The 21,608-nt window shown below is 43.6% G+C and overlaps 1 protein-coding gene across 5 annotated transcripts in view; it reads right to left on the reverse strand.

Moving 5' to 3' along the window:
• The window catches only part of GFRA1 (GDNF family receptor alpha 1), a 227,457-nt gene that overhangs the window by 147,100 nt on the left and 58,749 nt on the right, over nucleotides 1-21,608 (reverse strand). For 4 of the 5 annotated variants that reach the window (XM_053583942.1, XM_053583940.1, XM_053583943.1 and 1 more), the window contains exon 5: nucleotides 20,984-20,998. The exons of the other annotated variant lie outside the window; for it this stretch is intronic. In XM_053583942.1, the coding sequence (XP_053439917.1) occupies nucleotides 20,984-20,998 (15 nt within the window). The remainder of the gene's footprint in view (nucleotides 1-20,983; nucleotides 20,999-21,608) is intronic. 5 annotated transcript variants of the gene reach the window in all.

Below are 21,608 nucleotides of genomic sequence, written 5' to 3' on the forward strand. Positions count from 1 at the left end.
ACTACCTACAGGTGAACAAGAACAGGTAAAAGATCTCCCTGAAATAAAAACAAGAGAGCCTGAGGGGAGGGGAGCGGGCCCCTACTTGAGAGTTCAACGGGTTCCCATGGAGAAAAGGGCAACTGCCTGGTGCAAGGCAGTTTGGTATCAATGCAATAATTTCTGGATAGCTGCCAATGCTAAGGTTAAAAAGCAATATTACAAGGCTTCTATGATGACAGCCTACTGGGAGACATTTGTTGAAAATTGCTTTGCCTATCATTTAGTCAGCAAAAAAAACCCAGAGTACTAGTTATGCTAGAACTCTGTTGAGTGTGCATCTATAAATGATTCAAATTGTAAGCACATAAAGCCCCCATACAGGTAGATGTAATCACCATAAAAGCCTGGAGCCTCAGCTCTGTTCTTTCACAGCGATAGGCTGTATACATTTTCACCATATGTTGCCAAATAAGAAGCACAATTATAAAGAAAGTATATTCTGAGTTTTAAATTTAACTTTTGAAAATGAAATCAGAATGACTTCTTTGGCACCAAGCAATAAACTTTTCAAAAACCACACTGTGAAAAACTGACACTCTAAACAGTACCGCATCCTACAGACCGACTTAATTTTAACTATACCTTTCAGTCTCCAGGAAGGGGCAACTGACGCATTGCCAGGGGAAAATTGCAAGGTTTTAACTAGACAGTCTCCTCAAATCTCCGAATATCTGAAAATATTTTAAAGCGAGCTAAAGCACGTAAAAGGTAAATATAGGCCTGTACTTCAGTGATCCAGGCAGTGTGAACAAATCTGAGTTTACAGTTAACAGGAGTGTTAGGGGTTGCCTGGCTGACAGTACAGCTTCCAAATGAATCCTTTCCTCTGTTTCTCACTGTGATTTAAGGTGTGATTTAATTTCTTAGTGGTTTGGGATTTTTGCCTGCACTGATATAAATGTCCTTGCTTTGAATGGACACCTCATTCCCTGTACCATGGGCCAGGCGTATCTGCTTTAATGTACACAACTAAATCTTCTTTCCCACCAGAGATCAGAAGTTTGCGTTTCAGGCTGGGTGTGCACAGGTATGAAGGTGAGGCCCATAAAAAAGGGTAGAGTAGGATGTGTGTACTCTTGCCTTGGAGACCCCAGGTGTTAGAGCTTTTCCATGGACCTCAGTATCACCACCCACCAGCTCTGGTTCTCCCTGAGATTTCCCAACTTCAGGCTCATTACAAATCATATCAACATGATTCATGATCTGGGTAAATGTGATTGAACCGGCCAAGACATACAAAGTGCTGGCTTTGTTTTGGAGGCTGACTCCACAGAAAGTCAAACTCAGACTTGGAGCCTTGGATGAGGCTCCCTAGAGCATCTTCACTCCAGCCGGAATCCTCTCTCTCAAAGGTGACTGGTGTTTGCCCATCCAGAGTCACCCTGCATATATCCCCATAGAGGGATCATTCAGAAAAACAAAGAAAATTCCATGTGAGTGTAGGGCTGGACTGAGAACCAAACTAGACAGACCAAGCAAGCAGTGACAGGCACCAAGGATAGACAAGAAATTAGAGATTCCGCCTCTTGGTTTTCACCCAAGCCTGGGGAAACAGAGGCAGTCCCAGGCGAGTGTTTTCTATATTTACGCTTCCTTTTGGTCAAGGGAAGGCAGAAACAGATGCCATCTATGAAATCAAAATGACCTCTTCCTTTGTGTAACTCCCACCCTTTCCAGCTCTCCCAAGGGGCCCCCCACACACACTCGCACACTTACACACACAGCCAACCCCCCTGACAAAGAGCTGTTAAGTTGATCAAGCTGGGAAATCATATTTTGTCAAGCAAATTTTCAGAAGTTACTAAAGTGGCCTGGATAAAAGGAAGCCAAGAAACCTCAAGATTACAAAATAAAAATAGATTTTTTTTATTATCGAGGCATTTTAAGAGCAATTATGTTGCTGCAGTCATAACAGCCACTTGTGCAAACAGCAGGTTTGGAAAATACAAAAGACTCCTGCCACCTCCACACCCACTCCAGGGGCTATTAAAGTTTGGGGAGGGGAAGGAAACAGAAAGATTTTTAAGATTTGGGGGAGGGTTTTTTTAGTTGATTCTTAAAAATCTATTAACATATTCTTTACCATTCAAAGGAAAATAAAACCAAACACTTGAAGAGATGAGGTGAAAGAAAAACTACAGATTTAGAATAAAAGATAAAGAGTTTCATCAAGTCCCAAGTTCACGGAGATGTCACTAATCCCTCACCATCAATCACATCTGTGTTGTATTTTCCAATGTAGCCAGCAGAGAAGAACTGGTCTCCTAAGAGACAGAAATCCTGCTTTTGTTGGGAAAATTTTGTTCCTTGTTACCTGAGGGGACAGAGGGATGCAGACCCTCCCAAACCAACCACAGTGGGGGTACCCCTGCATTGAGACCTGCTTCAAGATCATCTGCCTCCCCCATTTCTCTGTGCCAACCTGTGCCTAAACCAACAAGAGGCAATATCCTATGAAAAGGAGGCTCCTTACAAAGCCTAAAATGAGGAGCCTTAGGATGGCTGGGAAGTTACTAATAATTTGTGGTACTAGTTACAAATTGAGTACATCAATGTTGCCAAAGTTGACTGATAAATGAGAATAGAGTATCTAAAAATAAACCCCGTGAATTCTTTCCCACCAGACAGTCAAGCAAAACAAAGCTATTTCCAATGGATCACTCCTGACCGTGCTCACCTTGCTGGGTCAACTTTAAACTACCCCTCACGACTGATGAACCCAGTAGACACTCTATGTTTTCTAATTTATCCAGAAGAAATCGAAAGGGAGTTTAAAAGGTTAATTAAAATTTCTGGTATAGTTCTTGTCAATATGCACCTAAGTACACAATACGTAGTTGGATCAAGAGCTGGGTTTCTGAATAATTAAGTATTCTGGTTGATACAGAATTATTCTGCATCTATAGATCACCAATCATCAATATTACAAACGAAACAAACCCACTGAGCAACTTTAATTTTTTTCTGGATGATTCAACCCTCAGCCTAATGATTCACACATAATAGGGCATCGATAATTGTTTGCTACATGCTTGAATTTAAAAGATACTTCAGCATGGAGCACCTCTGAGCACCTCAGCTCATTTCATCACCTTGTCAATATCTTCATCTTAATTCCCAGCACAGACTGAGAACCTTTTTTTTTTTTGAGGCAGAATCTCACTTTGTCACCCTCAGTAGAGTGCCCTGGCGTCATAGTTCATAGCAACCTCACACTCCTGGGCTTAAGTCATTGTCTTGCCTCCACCTCCCAAGTAGCTGGGACTTACAGGCACCTGCCACAATGCCCGGCTACTTTAGAGATGAGGTTTCACTCTGGTTCAGGCTGGTCTCCAACCTGTGAGAACCTGTGAGCTCAGACAATCCACCCACCTCAGCCTCCCAAGTGCTGGGATTATAGGTATGAGCCACCACACCCAGCCCTTGAGAACCATTTCTGAAATTCTCACTCATGGCTTCTGAACAAAATTCCTCTATGGAGACACAGAGAAATAAGAGTTAGATAAGAAATAAGAGGTACTTTCTCTGGATGTTTCTGTTATGAACCAGATAATGAATGTTTTGGTTTGCAGGCCATACATTCTTTGTGGAAGCCATTCAACTCCACTATTATAGTACAAAAGTAGCCATAAACAATATGTAAGTAAATGAGTATGGCTGTGTTTCAATAAAACTTTATTTACAAAAATAGGCAGCAAGCCTGCAAGCCACAACTTGCCAACTCCTACACTCAAATAGTCTTCTTCTTCTTCAAGGCCAAGTTTAAAAAGTACCCTCCCCCTTGAGCCTTCTTTAGTGCCTTTATGAATAACTCTTTCTCTAATTTAAATTGCCCAGTTAGTTTAGTTCTATCTTTTTTGTTATACTTACAGAGCCAAACTGAGACACACACCACACCAGCCAGATTGCTAATTTTGTGCCCTTTAAACAGACAAGCCTTTAAATATTTAACAATCTTGTAGAGAGAAGATTGGATGCTATATCAAGAAAAGGTAAGAAGGACCAACACTGGAACACTTGTATTCCCCTGCCTGATTCCTAGCAATTCAGCTCATGCCCAAACTTGTAAACCCTATTCAGTGAAACCTAAGCCTCATCAAGGAAACCAATTTCTTCGGGTTTTACTTCTTATCTCAAATTGCTTATCAAACTTTTTTTTCTATACATAACTCATACTCTTTTCAGAAATAATTTGGACAGCCTTTTTAAAACCGTATTTGATGGTTATGTTTAGCTCCCCTTATAGATAGGTGCCCTAAGAAGCTACATGGCTGGCCTGCCCATCATTTGTACACCAACCATTTTCAGCCTTGCAGTTTTATTCTTGTCCTTGTATTATCTTCCTTATAGAACCATAAGCTCCTGGAGAGCAAGGTCTGTGTCTAATTTTTTCAAATCCAGCACACCCACTTCATGCCTCACACATTGCCTAGTAACAACAGATACTCCATAAATGTTAGTTGGATGAGTGAATTCATAATCACCTTGCCTAAGAAGCCCTCCTTCCCTCAGTATTTATAATCTGCCAACCATTTTCTACACATAGCCTTGCATTCAGCACTCTACCCCAAAAAGGAAGGTTCACCTTGAAATTCTGTGTTATCAAGGCCTCTGATTGCCTTCACTGCATCCTCTGCCTACTCCAAGTGTACAAAAGTGGGATCTTTCACGATGTTACAGTCATGACCGGAGCATACAATAGTGAAGGAATCCCTATTAGTTTCCTAAAGCTGCTATAACAAATTACCATAAACTTAGTTTAAAACAACATCAATATTGCTGCTTTAGAAATCAGAAGTCCTAAAATCAAGGTATCATCGAGGCTGTGTTCCTAGATTTTGTAGGAGGAAATCCTTTTTCTTACCTTTCCCAGTTTCTAGAGGCCTCCTGTACTCCCTGGCTTGTGGCCCCTTCCTCCGTCTTCAAGGCCAAGGGTACCCCTTGCATTCCATTAACCACTCCCTCCTCCTACCCTGGCAGGCAATTGCTTCCTCTGCTATTGCTAGACCCAGGGTAATGCACTGGCCCTGCAACACCATCAAATCTCTCTTTCTCTTTCTTTCTCTGTCTTGCCTCTGTGTCCACTATCACATCTTCTCTGACTTTGATTCTTCTGCCTTCTTCATACAAGGGCCTTTTGTGACTGCACCAGCTCCACCTGGATAATCCAGCATTATCTCTCCATCTCAAAATCCTTAACTTACATTGACAAAGTCTCTTTTCCTATGCAAGATAACATATTCACAAATTTCAGGAATTAGGATGCAAACATCTCTGGGAGGCCACTGTTTTGCCTACCATATACTCTTTAAAACCTAAGAGTATGGGGTGGGGGATAAGAGGACAAAGAGATAAACATCAAAGACCCTGATGCCTGCCAATGTGCCACCGCTGAGCCTCTGCATTGGGAACCTCTGCCAGACCCAAAGAAAGGCACTTGGCTCAAGGTTTCCAAATCTCCTCTCAAACTCTGATTGACTTTTTGGAAACCTGTATCATCACTATTTTAGGCAAGATACAAGTTCACAGAAATCACATAGTCCTTAGTAGATCCAACAGCAGCCTCAATCGTAGGACCTGGACCAACACTTTGCCCAGAGTGAGATTACACCCACATGCCATCCTCAGATAAGTAGCCCGTCCTTATGGAGTGCATCTACTAAGCCAGGGGCAACACGGGATTCAGTGGTGCAGGAGAGGCTTAAAATCTAGTTCAGGAAAGACATAAATGGGGGAGGCACAGAAAGACACAAAGTAAGAGTTTAGTGTCTCATCACAGAGGTGCCTGGAAGTCACCATCTCATGGAATAACAGGATGAGTCTTCCGAAGGATGTGCGACCCCTCATTTTGCAGATGAGAACATGCAAGCATCAAAAGTGACTTTCCTGATGTCACACTGTGGCCAGGTATGACAGAAAACCAGTTCCATGCCCTCTGAGTACCAGTCTAGTATCCTATGAATTTTCTACTTGGTGTCTGTACTTTTTCTAGTTTTTAGGACTATCACACATTAATGTCTATGGGAAATAGAAGAAACTGTCAAGGCTCTGGCATTAAGGATTTGATTAATGCTGATCCACAAAATGAATGGCACAGCCATAGGGCAAGGAGCCCCCTTTAATAGAAGACAATGTTGATATAAACACCCTCAAAGTAGTAATCATTTTTCTAAGTTCTATCACAAGTTCATTTTCAGAATAGCCCTTACTGATAGGCATCCATATATGAATTCATTCAAATATCTATTAAATACTTGCTTGTTCCAGGCCTTGGAAATAAAGAGGATAAGATGAGTCCTTCCCACAAGAAGCATGTAGTCTAATGGGGCTGACACAGGAATCCCCAGTCTGCTAACCCTAAAGCCACATTCCATTTCTGATCTAGACCAGCAGGATCCTACCTGACAATATTCTCACTTCGTTTATTAAAATAAACTTTGAATGACCAATAGCTTGTCCAGACTCATCAGACACAAAAAATTGTCACAAATTTTTGTGTATCTCAAAACTTTCATAATGACCCACTTATACATGTTTTTGTCAATTATCCCTCAATAAATCCCTCATAGTATCATATAATCAAGATACATACTAGGAGAAGATATTAGAAAATATGGACTAAAGATATTAAGGATCATTTAAAAAAAAAAAAAAAAAAAAAGCTGCTACGAGCCTGTGGAATAAACCAGAATGTGAGGACCACAAGGCCCGAGTTTGAATCCTGACTCTGCCAAGTGTGTGATTTGGGGCAAGTTAATAAACTTCTCTGAATATCTGTTTCATCAACCAGAGATGGGGACAACTGCTTCCTCATCGGGGTCTTCAATTTGACAAATGCTTACAAGGTTCCATACACCTGATTTAATAACACCTTGCCCTGTTCTAGACATTGGGACATGGGGATGAATAACACAGACAGGGCCTTGTTCCCATCTAGTTTATATTTGAGCTGCAGAGACAGGCAAGGAACAAATGAACCAAAGACTGAAAAGCAATTTCAGAGACTGATGAGTATAATACTAGTTTTCTAGGGCTGCCACAACAAATTGTCACAAATTTGGTGGGTTAAAATAATTTAAAAGGTTATTTTTTCACAGTTCTGGGGAAGGGAAGATCAAAATTAAGACTTCAGTAGGCCTTGCTCCCTCTGAAGGTTCTCGGGAAGAATTCTTCTTTGCTTCTGCCCACTTCTGGTGGCATCATAATCCAATCTCTGCCTCTCTCTTCACATGGCCTTTTCTCTATGTCTTCTTGCAAGGACAACCAGTCATTGGATTTAGGAGATACCTTAAATCCAGGATGGTTTCATCTCAAGATCCATAACAACTATAGTCTTAAATATTTGCGTCCCCCTTACCCCAGCAGTCATATGATGAAACCTACTCACCAAGGTGATGGTGTTAGGAGATACGGACTTTGGGAGATGATTAAATCATGGTGGCAGAGCATCCTGAATGACATTAGTGCCCTTATAGAAGCAACCCCAGAGAGCTGCTTTACCAATTTCTTTTTTTTTTTTTATTAAATCATAGCTGTGTACATTGATATGATCATGGGGCATCATTCACTAGCTTTACAGACTGTTTACCAAGTTTCACATATACCCTACCAATTTCATTCTGTGAGGACACAGCTAGAAGGTATCACCTACAAATCAGAAATCAACCTCTTACCAGATACAAAATTTGCCAGTACCTTGATTTTGCTCTTCTCAACCTCCAGAGCTGTCAGAAATAAATTCCTATTGTTTTGTAAGCTGCCCAATTTATGCTATTTGGTTATAGCATGGTACATACATACATATATGACTTCCAAATGAATTAAGAGATTGACTGTGTTTCCAAATGAGGTCACATTCTGAGGTTCTGGGTGGACATGAATTTTAGGGGATGCAGTTGTGCTACAAAAAAAATTAATAAAGAAATGAGGTAGAGTTTGAGGGCATGGGTATAAAATTTAGCCAGGATGGCCAGGGAAAGCCTCTCTGGGGAGTTAAGTGCCGGATGCTGAGGCACGAGTGAGCTTGGACAATGGGTCCAAGTAACTAACGGGAGACCTGAGGAAGGAACTTTGAGGTGAGAAGGAGACATTGCAGAAAGATGAGGACAGCAGCAGGTGGCAGGGGCCAGATCCTGTGAGCTGATGTGAGAACTAAATGTGGTAAAAGATCCCATGAGCTAGTATTCATGAACTCCTTTTTCCAAAAGGGCTGAACTTGTAATCCATCCACCAACTAGAGTGGGTGGTCTGCCCCCAGGAAGCCCCAAAGCACAGCAGGCCTCCAACGGGGAGGGTGCAATAATCTACGGCCCTCTTTGCCCCACTTATCCACGCCATACACATGGTTTCTTGCTGCGGGATATTAACTTTCAGCTCCTGGAGGTCCCTAACCTCCATGCTGGCCTAAAAGGTTTCGTCAGGTTTGGATAAGCCCCAGATAAGGAGCTGAACTTTTGCAGGCTTATGAGAACTGCACCTCCAAGCCTTCAGAGATTCGCTCATCACGAACCTTAATCCATCTCAAATAAAACCTGCACATACAGACGTGCTTTCCCACCCATGGCTGTTTAATAAGGAGAAAGAACAGCTTTGTCTGTTCTGTAAAAGCCTCCTCTGTTTACAATGCACCCATGGATTTAATTTCTGAGATTTACATTTTAATTCTTTAAGATATTCAGGAGATATTATAAATGGATAGAGAGGCCTAGACTGAGACACAGTCCTTTCCTGCAAACCCACTTGCCTTGTTTTCCTGACTCCTGAACACGTGTTTCCTGTTCAACCCCCCCTCGGAATGTGCCCTGCCTGCCAGCCCTACTCCCCTGCTGCTCTCCCCTCATTCGGGGCCCCCGGTTGGCCAGTCATCCATCTGTAGTGGTTGGGTAGTCTCCCCCAAAGTTCAAGTTTTCCTTTCACCTTATGTAGAAACAGGGTCTTCACAGATAAAGGTAAGGTAAGATGCAGTCATGATGGATTGGGTGGGCCCTAAATCTGAAATGACTGTCATCCTTGGAAGGAGACAGAAACATCCAGAGGCAAAGACCATGTGATGACAAAGGCAGAGATTTGAGTGATACCACTACAGCAAAGTATCGCTGAGAACCACCAGAAGCCAGAGGGAAGCCGGGAAGGATTCTCCCCTGGGGCCTTCTAAGACAGCATGGCTCTGCTGACACCCTGATTTCCGACTTCCAGCCTCCAAAACTGCAGAAGAACAGAATTCTGTACCATTGCCCGGTCAATGGTAACTTTACAGCATCCTGAGTAACTGTAGCAGCCAAGTGCGGAGCCCGCTCAGCAGCGTCTCTCACTCCCTGGAGCCCCTGAGCCCCCTTCTCACCTGAAGCTCTGCAGCCAGACCCCAGCCCTACCTCTAAGCCGGTCCACCTCTGACCAACCTCTGCATTTATGGCCACGTGACCTCTTTTCATATAAAGGACCTCAGCTGGGATCTCCCTTTTTTTCTCAACATTTTGTTAACAAGTTTTCAACATGCAGCAAAGTTGAACGGATTTTACAATGAACACTCTGCACCTAGTCTCTCCCTTAACATTACTACACTTGCTTCGTCACACGTTTATCCATCTATCTACCCCTCTATCTATCCAGCAGTCAATACATCTCATTTTTATTTTGATATCTTTTGACATAAATTGCAGACATCAGTATAATTGCCCCTAAATACTTTAGTGAATATATCATTCACCAGGGCTCAGTATTTATTTGACAGTTTTTTTTTTCCTTTTAAGGTAAATTTTACACAGTGAAATGCACATATCTTAAGCGTCCATTACAGTTTTGACAAAGGCACACACCTGCACCGCCCCAACCCTACCAGGATAGAGAACATTACCTCCATCCCAGAAGGGGGCCTCTCCCCTCTTCCAAATCAATCTCCACTCCCATCTGCCCAGAAGTGACATATGTTCTGAGATTTTTTTCACCATAGATGAGTTTTAAGCATTTCACATCAATGGAACCATATGGGGCTCTTGGTGAAGGGCTTTTTTCACTCAGCATGTTTAGGAAACTCATCATGTTCTTGTGTGCTTTGCTCCTTTTTCTAGTTCAGTAGTGTTCCATGCTGTAAGGATACTGGTTTGCCTTTCTCTAACTAATGGACACCTAGGCTATTTCTGGTTTGGGGCTATTACAAATAAAGTTGCTACGAAGATTTTTATACAGTCTTCTTGGACACATCCTTTCATTTCTCTGGGGCTGGGCTTGGGCCTTTTTCACTATCTCTCCCGACCCACTGGCAAGACCAACTCAGTCTTCTGGTCCCTCCAAGAAGACTGTGGAGTGAAGTCATTGAGAATTCCGACCAACTGCTTGGGTCTGAACTCAGACTCAGCCTTTCACTGGGTGTCACACCTTTGGCAAAATAAAACTAGCTAAGTTTTCTGAATATAATTTAGCATCTGAAAAATGGGGATAGAAATGGATATAAATAAATGTGTAACCCACATGGGGTTTCTCTTTGTCAGCTTGGGCTTCTACAGAAAAATATCAGAAACCAGGTGGCACCTGTGGCCTAGTGGGTAGGATAGCAGCCCCATGTGCTGAGGGTGGTGGGTTCAGACCCAGCTCCGGTGAAACTGCAACAAAAAAATAGCCGGGCGTGGTGGCAGACACCTGTAGTCCCAGCTACTCGGGAGGCTGAGGCAAGAGAATCACCTACACCCAGGAGTTGGAGGTTGCTGTGAGCTGTGACACCACAGCACTCTACTGAGGGCAACAAAATGAGACTCTGTCTCTACAAAAAATATATATAGATCAGAAACCACAAACATTTATTAAATAACAAATATTTGACTCCTATAGTTCTAGAGGTTAGAAATCCAAGATCAGGGTGCTAACAGGGTTAGGCTCTTGGTGAGGACGCTCCTTCTGGTGTTCAGATGGCTGCCTTCTTCCTATGTTCTCACATGGTGGAGAGCAGAGATCAGAAAGCAGAAGGCCTCTAGTCTTCTTTCTTATAAGGGTGCTGATTCCATTCATAAGACTTCTAGCCTCATGACCTAATTAGGTCCTCCAAACCCCATCTGATAATGCACATATTAGGATTAAGATTTTGACATATGAATTTAGGAGAAACAAGAACATTTCATTCATAGCAGGGTTGTTCTGGGGAGAAAGTGAGTCAATGTATGCGGAGCACTTGGTGATGTGTGTGGCACACTGAGTCAGTCAGTAGAGGTCATCATTATCTTCTGCCACCCAACATACAGCATGGACAGTTTTACGGTATATACAGTACAGGCTATTTCCCTGCTCAAAAGCTACAATGGTTTTCTTGGGCTTCCTAGAACAAGTCTAAATTCTGCTGCTTTGACTTTAAGATAACCAAGAAAATCATTGCTCAAGTTATCTGAAATATCAAGTGCTTTTTTATGAACTGCAATTTCATCAACTCAGGGGTATAACACACAGATCAGGTTCACTGAGTAGCTGATTGGTCGTCCTTGAATAATGAATGGAGTAATAAAATGACTAATAAAAAAAAGAAAACTCAATAGCTAATATTGTAGACAAAATCTTCTCAATCATAAGGGAGTGTTTGGGGCACAGGAAAACAAAGAGGGTTTTTGGCAGTAAACAGGTTGCAAAACCTCCATAACTGGTCCGATCCAGTCCCAACCCAGAGCCTGCCAGGGTGCCCCACCCTCTCTGCATCCCACACACACAACACCAGGCTTATCTTTGTCATCACCTCCATTCAGATGCTCCTGCCCCCTCACACACACATAACCCAGAGCCTGCCCTTATCCTGCCCTCTTAGACATTCTGTTTCCTTCAAAACTTTCCCCCAAATCATCCTTTCTGTAGCCTTTCCCAATCCCAGGGCCTCCTATATATGACTTTCTCCAGCCCTGGGAGAAGATGGCAGCCACCACCCACCACCCACCAGCTGACTGGCTCTGGGCCTCTGGTGGCATCATCAGCTTTTGGAAGGCAGGAGCAGTGTCTGCTCAGTCCATCCCTACTCTGCTCCCTGCTCATACCCCATGCACAAACTTAACCAGGTACATGCTCGCTGATTCATTCTAAGTCCAAGTACTTCCCCCAGCCCCATCCATTCCTACCCTCAACCCCTCCACCCCAAAAAAATAGCTGTTGGGGAATGGAACAGAAAACAATTATCAGACTCAAGGATGGGCTATGACTAGGCTTGAGTCAAGCCACTTGCCTGTCAACGTGACCATCTATTATTGCACTGCCAGCAGTCTGCCTCACCTCCATAAAGGATCCAAACTGTCAAACATAAACACGAGAGAAGCCACACACAATGCTGATTCCTCTGAGCCAATTTCCACTTCCATTGCTCAAGTGTTTATTGAGTACCTACTATGTGCTTGGCACTCTGAGATGCCTTCTCTCTGGAAGCTCAGTTTGCTGTGGGAAGCCAGATGTTTATGCAGAGGATTACAAAAATACAAGAGAGGGCTGACAGAGCTTGGGGAGGCAGAGCTCCTGGCTGGGAGAGTCGCGGCACCCTTGAAGAGAGGATTTATGCTGAGTTTCGAAGAACGGAAAGGAGCAGTGGTACACCTAGAAGGGGTGCTGGGTGGCACCTTCTCTCAAAAACTTCCAGGTAAATGTCACAATAGCTATGAATATTGTAATAAGAAAACAGCAGAGGACTGTGCGAAAATGAAGAGTCCGCCTCTCCTGCACACATTTTGGAGGCAAGCACCCACGGCTCTGCTGGCCACCTGAGAGAAGACCCTATGCTTTTCTAAAGGTGGGGTGCAAAATGGAATAAGGGGTGCTGACAAAAGGAGAAAACATTCCAAGTAAAGGAACCAGTAGCTCGCAAGTCACGGTAATGCAGACAAGCCTTTTGAAGAATAGAGATGGACCTGGTGAAACCTGATGAAACTTAGAGACTTAAAGGATGGCTCTGTCTTGTCTCCTCAATGAGCTGCAATCAATCTGAGGAAGGTGCAGGGGTGTAAGCACTCAACATCTGGAGCATTAAGAAAAGTCCAGTTGTTTTGTCAGGCTATGGGGGAAGTACAAATCCTTTTGCACAGAAACCAGGCACTTTGTAAGTGGTTTCTGGTCTAGATAAGGCAAGCCCACTGAGAAGCTTCCAAAGCTAGAACCAGCTGCAGGGTCATGAGAACAAGCCTGAGTCTGGTATAGGAAGCAGAGGGGCACCCATGAAACTTGCCCTTCTACAACTAAGCAGTCATGATGAACCTTGGAAAGGGTCCAGGGTCTGTGACTCTGTCCCACTGGGGGTAGATGAAAACCTTTCTGTAGGAGTCAGGATAACATGCAGCAGGACCTGAAATCAGATTGCCTCGGTTCAAAATCCTGGCCCAGTTGTCTCACTCTGGGCTTGGGAATCTGCAGCTAAGCAAGAAGAAGCTAGAATGATTAGTGTGGGAATGGATTAGAGTTGGATACGTCAGTAAGAACTCATGCTTAACATTGATAAACCTAGTCACATACATAAATATTTACAGACATGTGTATACAATACACAGATCAGCATACATACATATTTCTTTGCTTTGTCAGGGTACCCCCATAGCTACAAGCACATCTAGCATCCAGATCTTAATTTCTACTACCATTCTCCAATAAAAGGAGCCAGGACTTCTTGGAAAAATGACTGCTATAGATGTGGTAAATATACATGATGAGCCTGGAACGTATCGCAGTAGCATTAAGTATTACAGAAGTAATTTTTTTTGATAACAAATGCATCAAAGGGCCACAGGAGCCGGCCAAAAGAACTTGTAATGGGCAAAGCTAGAACAAAATAAATAAAACAATATTGCATTATAACTTCAAGTAGGACATAAATATCCATGAGTCCATATTGATTTAAATTATTGAATTAATTAATAAATGAAGGATAAGAGACATATCTCCAGTGCAGAAGAATCATTTACAGAGATGCTCCACCCTCAATGAGGTAGAGCATAACTTTTCCCAAAGAGTCATAATAAAAGGCGGGAGAAAAGTAGCTTTACAAACACTGCTTCAGCCAAGTGATCAAGAGCAACATCAATAATCATTAATCATGTTGACAGTACCTGCCCTTAGCATGATGTGATGAAAACGGCACTTTACCTCTGTGATTTTCCTCCTCAAAACCCGTAACTCCAGTCTAATCGTAAAAAACATCAGATAAATTCCAGGAGAGGAGCATCCTACCATATACCTGAATAGGACTCCTTAAAACTATCAAGGTCATTTGAAAATAAGGAAAGTCTGAGAAAATGCCTATTGTGATCGGAATGATTCTCTCCCCCATGATCACACCTTGAAAGTTAATCCCCAGTGTGAGAGAACTAAGAGGTGGAGTCTTGGGAGGTGATCAGGTTATAAGGACTCTGCTCTCATGAATGGGATCGGCGCTCTTTAACAGAGGCTTGACGCCACCACTCTGCCCTTCTGCCATGTGAAGACACTGCCAGATGAGGCCACCACACAGCACAGAACAAACACTCACCAGATAACAAATCTGCTGGCACTTTGATCTTGGACTTCACAGCCTCCAGAACCACAAGCAATAAATCTCTATTGTTCATAAATTATCCAGTCTAAGGTATTTTGTCATAGCAGCACAGACAGACTAAGTCACCATCACAGCCAAGAGGCGCCTCAGGGGACATACAACCAAATGTATTGTGGTATCCTGGATGGGATCCCAGAACAGAAGAGGATATTAGGAAAAAGAAAATCCACTAAGGGAATTGAAGCAAACTATGGACTTAAGTTAGTGATAAAGTATTAGCATTGAGCCATTAATTGACCCCAATACACAATACTAACGTAAAGTTGTTAATGACAGCAGAACCTGGATATAGGGTATATAGAAACTCTCTGTACTATCTTCATAATTTTTCACATCTCTTAGACTATTTGATAAAATGAAGCCTATCAGTTAAAAGATTACCACGGGTGCACCACTTACTTGTTACATATTCATCATTAGGTCAAGTCCATGCTGTGCCTCAGTCTTCTCTTCTGTGAAATGGGATTATTGCTTATAACTACAGTCACATGTCTCTTTACAACACAGATACACTCTGAGAAATGCATCATTAGGGAATTTCCTCATTTGTGCAAACATCATGACGTGTACTTCCACAAACTTAGATGATATAGCCTACTGCACACCTGGGCTACAGGGCATAGCCTGTTGTCCCTAGGCTACAAATCTGTACAGCCTGTTGCTACCCTGAATATTGTAGGCAAGTACAACACAATGGTTTAGTATCCAAGCACATATAAATACAAAAAAAGCACAGTAAAAATTTGATATTATAACCTACGGGACCACCATCATATACTTAGTCTGTCAACAATCAAAATGTTACATAGTGCTGACTGTACTCATGAAGTTTTTTGTTTTTTCAGTTTCTAGCCAGGGCTGGGTTAGAACCCACCACCTCTGGCATATGGGGCCGGCACCCCACTCCTTTGGGCCACAGGCACTGCCCCACTCATGAAGTTTTGAAGGAGATTCAATGAGAAAATTTGTGCAAAGTACCTAGCCCTATGCCTGGAATACAGGAGGTACACAAATATTGGCATTTTATAATCCAAATAAAAATTTTAAAAGGACAAACTACTCTTCTTAACTAGCTTCTTCTTAATGTAGCTATGTGGTAGCATCTCAGCAAAAGAATCTTAAGTTTCTCCCTTTCTCTGATCCAGCAATTTTTTTTTTTTTTTTTTGAGACAGAGCCTCAAGCTGTTGCCCTGGGTAGAGTGCTGTGGCATCACAGCTCACAGCAACCTCCACCTCCTGGGCTTAAGCGATTCTCCTGCCTCCGCCTTCCAAGTAGCTGGGACTATAGGCGCCCACCACAACACCTGGCTATTTTTTGGTTGCAGCCATTCTTTTTGTTTGGCGGGCCCGGGCTGGATTTGAACCCACCAGGTGTATGTGGCTGGCACCTTAGCCGCTTGAGCCACAGGCGCCAAGCCTGATCTGGCAATTCTGAAACACAAGCTAGTGGTGGGGGAGACTAAAAAAAAAAAAAAAAGCAAAAAAACCTCACTGCAAACTCATGCTCTCCACTTGGAGTGGGCACCTAGTGAATTCACTACAAGGAAAGATCCACCCCAGGTCCCCCGGCAGGGAACAAGCAGCCCTGCATAGCCCACACGGAATGTAATAAAGCACCTCCAAGAATGTGATTATTTAAATCAGGTTATCATTTTCCCCATACACCTCTTTCTCTCTCACACACACACACACACACACACACACACAAGTGCATGCAAAGTGAATCTAAGTAAAATTAAATGGTAATGTTGTTTAGTTTCTGCTGGAAAGATAAATGCATTTCCTATGTGAATCCGAATATTCTATTGATTCCAGACAGAATGGGGAGGTGATACACACACAGAGTTCCATTTAGGAAGTGTGACCAGAGAACCAACCACTCTCTACCATAGAAGTGTGAATGCATGTATTGTCCTCATTTACTAGCTATCATCATGTAACAACTTGGAATGTTTACCTGGAAAGAGTTAACAATAGATTTAATTCATTTGCCCAAATCCTACACTCAAAAAGAAAACTGTCTTTCATAATGTAAAACATTTTCAGGGAGGCCATAATTCCTGGCTAAAGTGTAGCTTGATGGTAGATTGGATTTTCAGAAGAGGTTGGGAAAACCTAAGGTCTAGCCCCAGCCAGCTGACCTGTAAATCTGAAATATGCAAAAGAGCTCAAGCCAAGCTTACTATAAATGGCAGCAGGCCCACATCACCACAGACCCACCCCAACAGTTTACAAGCTTGGGCTGGATGCCAGAAACCAAACTATGATTTATTGTTCTCTTCAAATTAATAAAAGCAATGCCATCCATTGTGAATTCTAGTATTAATCCATGGGGGAAAGAGCGGATGTTTCAAAATGGCCATGTACATTTCACTTCTGAAACTAATTTGCAGCCATGAGGGAAGCCTCCACTTTCACCCAAGTGATCCAGAGAAGAGCCAAAACCTGTGCAAGGGGCATGTCTCTACTCTATTAACTCAAATCCACCTAGAACTTCTCAAGATAGACCATCAGGACAAAGCCAAGCAGGGCCAGGGATTTCTCCAACTCTCTCAGAGTACAGATGAGAAAACTGACGCCAGAGGTTAAAGCATCCAGCCCAAGCTTCCTCCACAAAGGCAGTAACCTTATAGGAAGCAAAATTGAGTTTTCCTAAGCACTGGCCACCAATCCGAGATCAGAGGCCATTCTGGCTGCAGCTAGATTAGGTTGCTTAAGGCAGCAAGCGCCTGAGCCCCCTCAGCACTCAGCCCTGGTCCTGGTTTGCACTCCTCACGCACCATTCCGGTGCATTGCCACAGCACCCTAGTGGTCATTCGTTTTGTAAAATATAAATAGGACGGTGCCACACTTCTGATTCAAACCCACTTCGGACTTCCTTCCTCTGCTCCCAGACTGCAGGCCTGCCCCACTCTCCTTGATCCTGTCACACAACTCCCTCCATCTCACTAGAGCTCCAGCCACACCCCAGGCCTCCTGAGCCTGGAGCACCGGGGTGTTCCGGCCTAGCAGGCTTTTCCCTTATGACACTACAACACCTGGTCCTTCTTGTCATTCTCCAGCCACTCCATTAAAGTGGCCCTCCTAGCCACTAGCACATTACCCCCAAGATATCATCTTCACTTCGCCGGAGCCAGACTGTAAGTCCCACGAGAATGGGGGCCTTAGCTGTCTTGTTCACTTTATTCTCCAAGCCTAGCAAGTGCTTTGCATATATGCATTTACCATTCACAGAATCAACATGGTGTGCACAATGTTTACAGGTACCACAAATTACTTGAGCTGGAAGAAATATCTCTCCATTAACAAGATCCTGGATCCAGTTGAGATAGGGAGGAGGAAAGGCTCTATCTCTTTGGGCTCAGAATCTTCAAGGGACTTCCGTTAACAGCACACAGAGAATAAACTCAGTGGTGAAATCTTTATGCTGTGCCCACTTATGCTTTAAAACACTCTGCTGAGTGCTACTGCTCTGATTTCCAAGCTGCTGTTAAATTTCAGAAGCAAGGTTGAGGCTATGAATGAGCATTCAAAAGGAGCTTCAGTAACTTCAAATGAATGTTATGTGTTTGTGGGTATGTGTGGTCCTGACTTCATCATTATTAAAAGATTGGTATAAAAGTGCTCAGAAACTTGAGATTCTAGACACGTGTGCATACACAGCATTTTCAATTGCATTTGATGTTGTGCAGAGCAATTCTATGGCACTCCGGAATTCCTGAGAGCCGCCCAACGGCTCATGAGCTCCGTGGACAACAGGGAATGTAGGTCAATTAAAGCTCCTTGAAAACACGGCCCTGTGGCCCTAGAACTCTTATTTAGAAAGGCCCAGCTGCAGGCCCACTGGTCCTTGACCGTCCTCAGACCCTGTGGTCTAAGCGTCACAGCAAGTGGCATTTGCAGATGAAAGAACAGAAAGAAGATAGAAAATGGCACAGAAGCGGGGTAGAAACATACTCCCGCGTGCACGCACCACGATACAGCAGAGAAAAGCCCAGCAGTATCTGCTGTGCTGTCACCTACTATAACAAGATTGATCTGTAGTGAAATAAAAGATAATGCAATCCAGAGGAAATAACTTCTGTTTCCTCGGAGAACGTCTGATGTTGTCAACTGCAAGCCTGCCTCCCTCTCCTGCCTGCTGGGGTGCGCAGCAGCCCGAACAGTCAGAGACTCCTCTGGGCAAGTCCTCCCTCCCTCACCTCCTGAAACACACATTTGCAAAGCCGTATTTCCCCCCAACTGCCCGTGACTCCTTGGCCAAACAACCAGGGCCGGATGCCCCCGACGTGCTCAAGAAGGCAGAGCCACTCAAAGTCGCCATTGTGTGGCTGGGCTTCCAAAGACAACCCAGTGGCATCTGTTCATTTGAAGCCACATAGTTTTTTGCTTGCTGGTTTCTAGAACAATTCATCGCTCCCATGTTTTGAGTTAATGGCACCATTCTGGCCCAGAGTTTCAAATGCACCATGGAGATCACAGTTTTGGATTCTGTCTCTAAGACAGAACATTTTGTCTTGGTCTGATATGACCGTCACCAGCTGAATGTTTTACTGGGCCATATTCTTGTAAGCAGAATGGTCAGGAACAAAGGTGAGGAGTAGGTACCAGCTGGCGGGCTCTTTGTCATCATTTCAGAGAATGTGTCTCCCCGTGAAATGGTCTGATAAGGCCAGAGCCATGTAAATAATTCACAAAAGCGAGTTCAGTTCTCTCCATTTGAAATCCTAGCAATATCTTAGAAGGGAGCTGCCGCCCACCGTCACACAGGGCAACGGGCAGCTAGTGGCTTCCGTCTCTGGCAGATGCTATTAAGTCTCGATAGCCAGTGATTTGTAGATGATTATAACTTTTGCTCTGCATATCATTGTTACTGACAGGCAAATCCCATCAATCGAATGGCATGACTGATTAAAAAAGGAGGTAATCTTGACAACAGGCAGTGTGGAAGCCATTTTTATGCCAATTACAACCACCATGAACGCTCACCATTGTAAGCAGAAGAGCCAGATCCAAGCCTCCCTCTTTCCATCCTGTAGGAGCCTCAGCACACACACCCCAGGCTTTCCATGTGTTTTGTGTTTCAAGAGGAGAAATCCAATTCAGGGTGGAATGGTGCTTGCATTCTGGCTCACAGAAAAAATTATATAACATTCTTTTCCCAGAGCACCCCACTGACCCCCCAATTTATCAAGGAAGAAAACTCACTGCAGCAAGCGGCCCTGGCGGCAGGGTTTTCGTTACACAAGACAGTCGAACACCTTTCCAATTTTGCTCATCTCTTAGTCTCTAGCCAAATGGAACTTATTACTTATAGCTTGTTGAGATTTATGAATTATTTATAAAGGTGGGTCTATGACTCCAGACTCTTAAAAGACAACACGACAGTCCTCCCATTGTTACCCGCTACTGCGCATCTATCAGAGAAGGAAGATACTGTCCCCAGTGCAGGCTGCATGTTTGGGGCGAAATAACAGTTGTGAAAATATCAAGCCTGTAAGATTATTTGGAAGCTATTTATGGAATGCCCGGATGTATTTTTAAACCAGTCTTTTTTATTCTAAGCCAGCCTTGGATTCCAGAAAGACGCAGCAGATGTGTGATACAAACTTATTTCCCAGCTTGAATACAAACAGTGATTGCCCCGCCACTTTCACCCAGTAGTGTCAAGTTGTAATAAAAAGACAATTCCCCCTTACTGTGTATCTAGAATGTTCAACGAGGAGGCTGTGACCCACTCATCTCCTTCCCAGAGCACAGTGACTATGCATCCTAAGTAGGGCTAAAACATGGGCCAGAGGCCCCGATGTGGGATTAGAATTCTGTCTCCAGTTCCCTGGAACACAGGACCTTGCTGGTAAATCAGATGAGATGACGCTGCACACCCTCAGCTGGCCCTGTCGCAGGCCCAGCAGGAGAGGTTGTAAGGGACAGCCAAGTGGAAGGGCACAAAGTGGCCATCTAGCCATGGTCTTGCCCGCACCTCCCCTATAGGGACATACTTGTTTGGCAAAGAAACTTCTTGTGGCACTGACATAGGCCCTAACCAAGAAGCAGCCTTGACATGGGATCCCAAGGGACAGGGGCCGTCGACCTGATTTCCCTCCAGAGACACCTAGGCCTCACCAGTCCCACTGTGCTCCTCTCCCTGGTGGGGCCCAGCCACAGAGCTCTCCCCCACTGTCCCGCCCCCAACTGTCCAGTTTGTACCCTAAACCCAAGCACAGCTCAGAGGAAGAAGCAGAGGCTGGACAAGAGAGGCCCAGAAGGGCTTATGGCACTTCAGGCCACTGTCGTCATGGTGTCCCCTAAAGTCTGCATGAGAGGTCTCCTCACACAGATGATACCCTTGCTCCCCAAAGAACACAGCCAAAGAAAAAGCAGGCAAGAGACAATGAAACTTACCTTGCTGAAACACATCTGCCAGGAGACAAGAAACATTGGGGAGAGGAAGGAGAGAGAAAAAGAGAAAAAAATATTAATACTGATGTCGAAAGGACAATGTGATAATCACAGCCAACATGTACTAACTGTATTAAGCATCCTTGCTACAATAATTCCTTGAACTCGGGAGACAGAGGTTAAGAGCTCAGGCTCTAGAATGAGACTACCTGGGTTTCTACATCTGTAACTTGAGTTCTCCAATCCATAAAATGGACAGGAGTATTAGAAAGATTAAACATATCATCATACATACATTTTCAGGGCTTAGAACAGTGCCTAGCACATAGTAAACAGAAAAACTGGTGGTTATCATTAATAAATACTAATATTATTTTCACAATATGCGTATAGGTTCAATTATCATTTTCATTTTAAAGATGGGGAAACTGAGACCCTGGAAGGTTAAACAACTTAACCAAGGCCACAAAGGAACAAGCATGGTCAAAGCCCGTTAGAAAGGAGAAAAAATATTAATGTATTTTTTTCAACAAAGATTTGAGAGGCTACTATATGCCAAGCACTCTGTCTGGCACTGGAACACCATGAACACCCAGTCACTAACATCCTCCAGCCCCCAACAGGAACC

This window comes from Nycticebus coucang, chromosome 3 (genome assembly GCF_027406575.1).
Source record: "Nycticebus coucang isolate mNycCou1 chromosome 3, mNycCou1.pri, whole genome shotgun sequence".
Taxonomy (NCBI): Eukaryota; Metazoa; Chordata; class Mammalia; order Primates; family Lorisidae; genus Nycticebus; species Nycticebus coucang.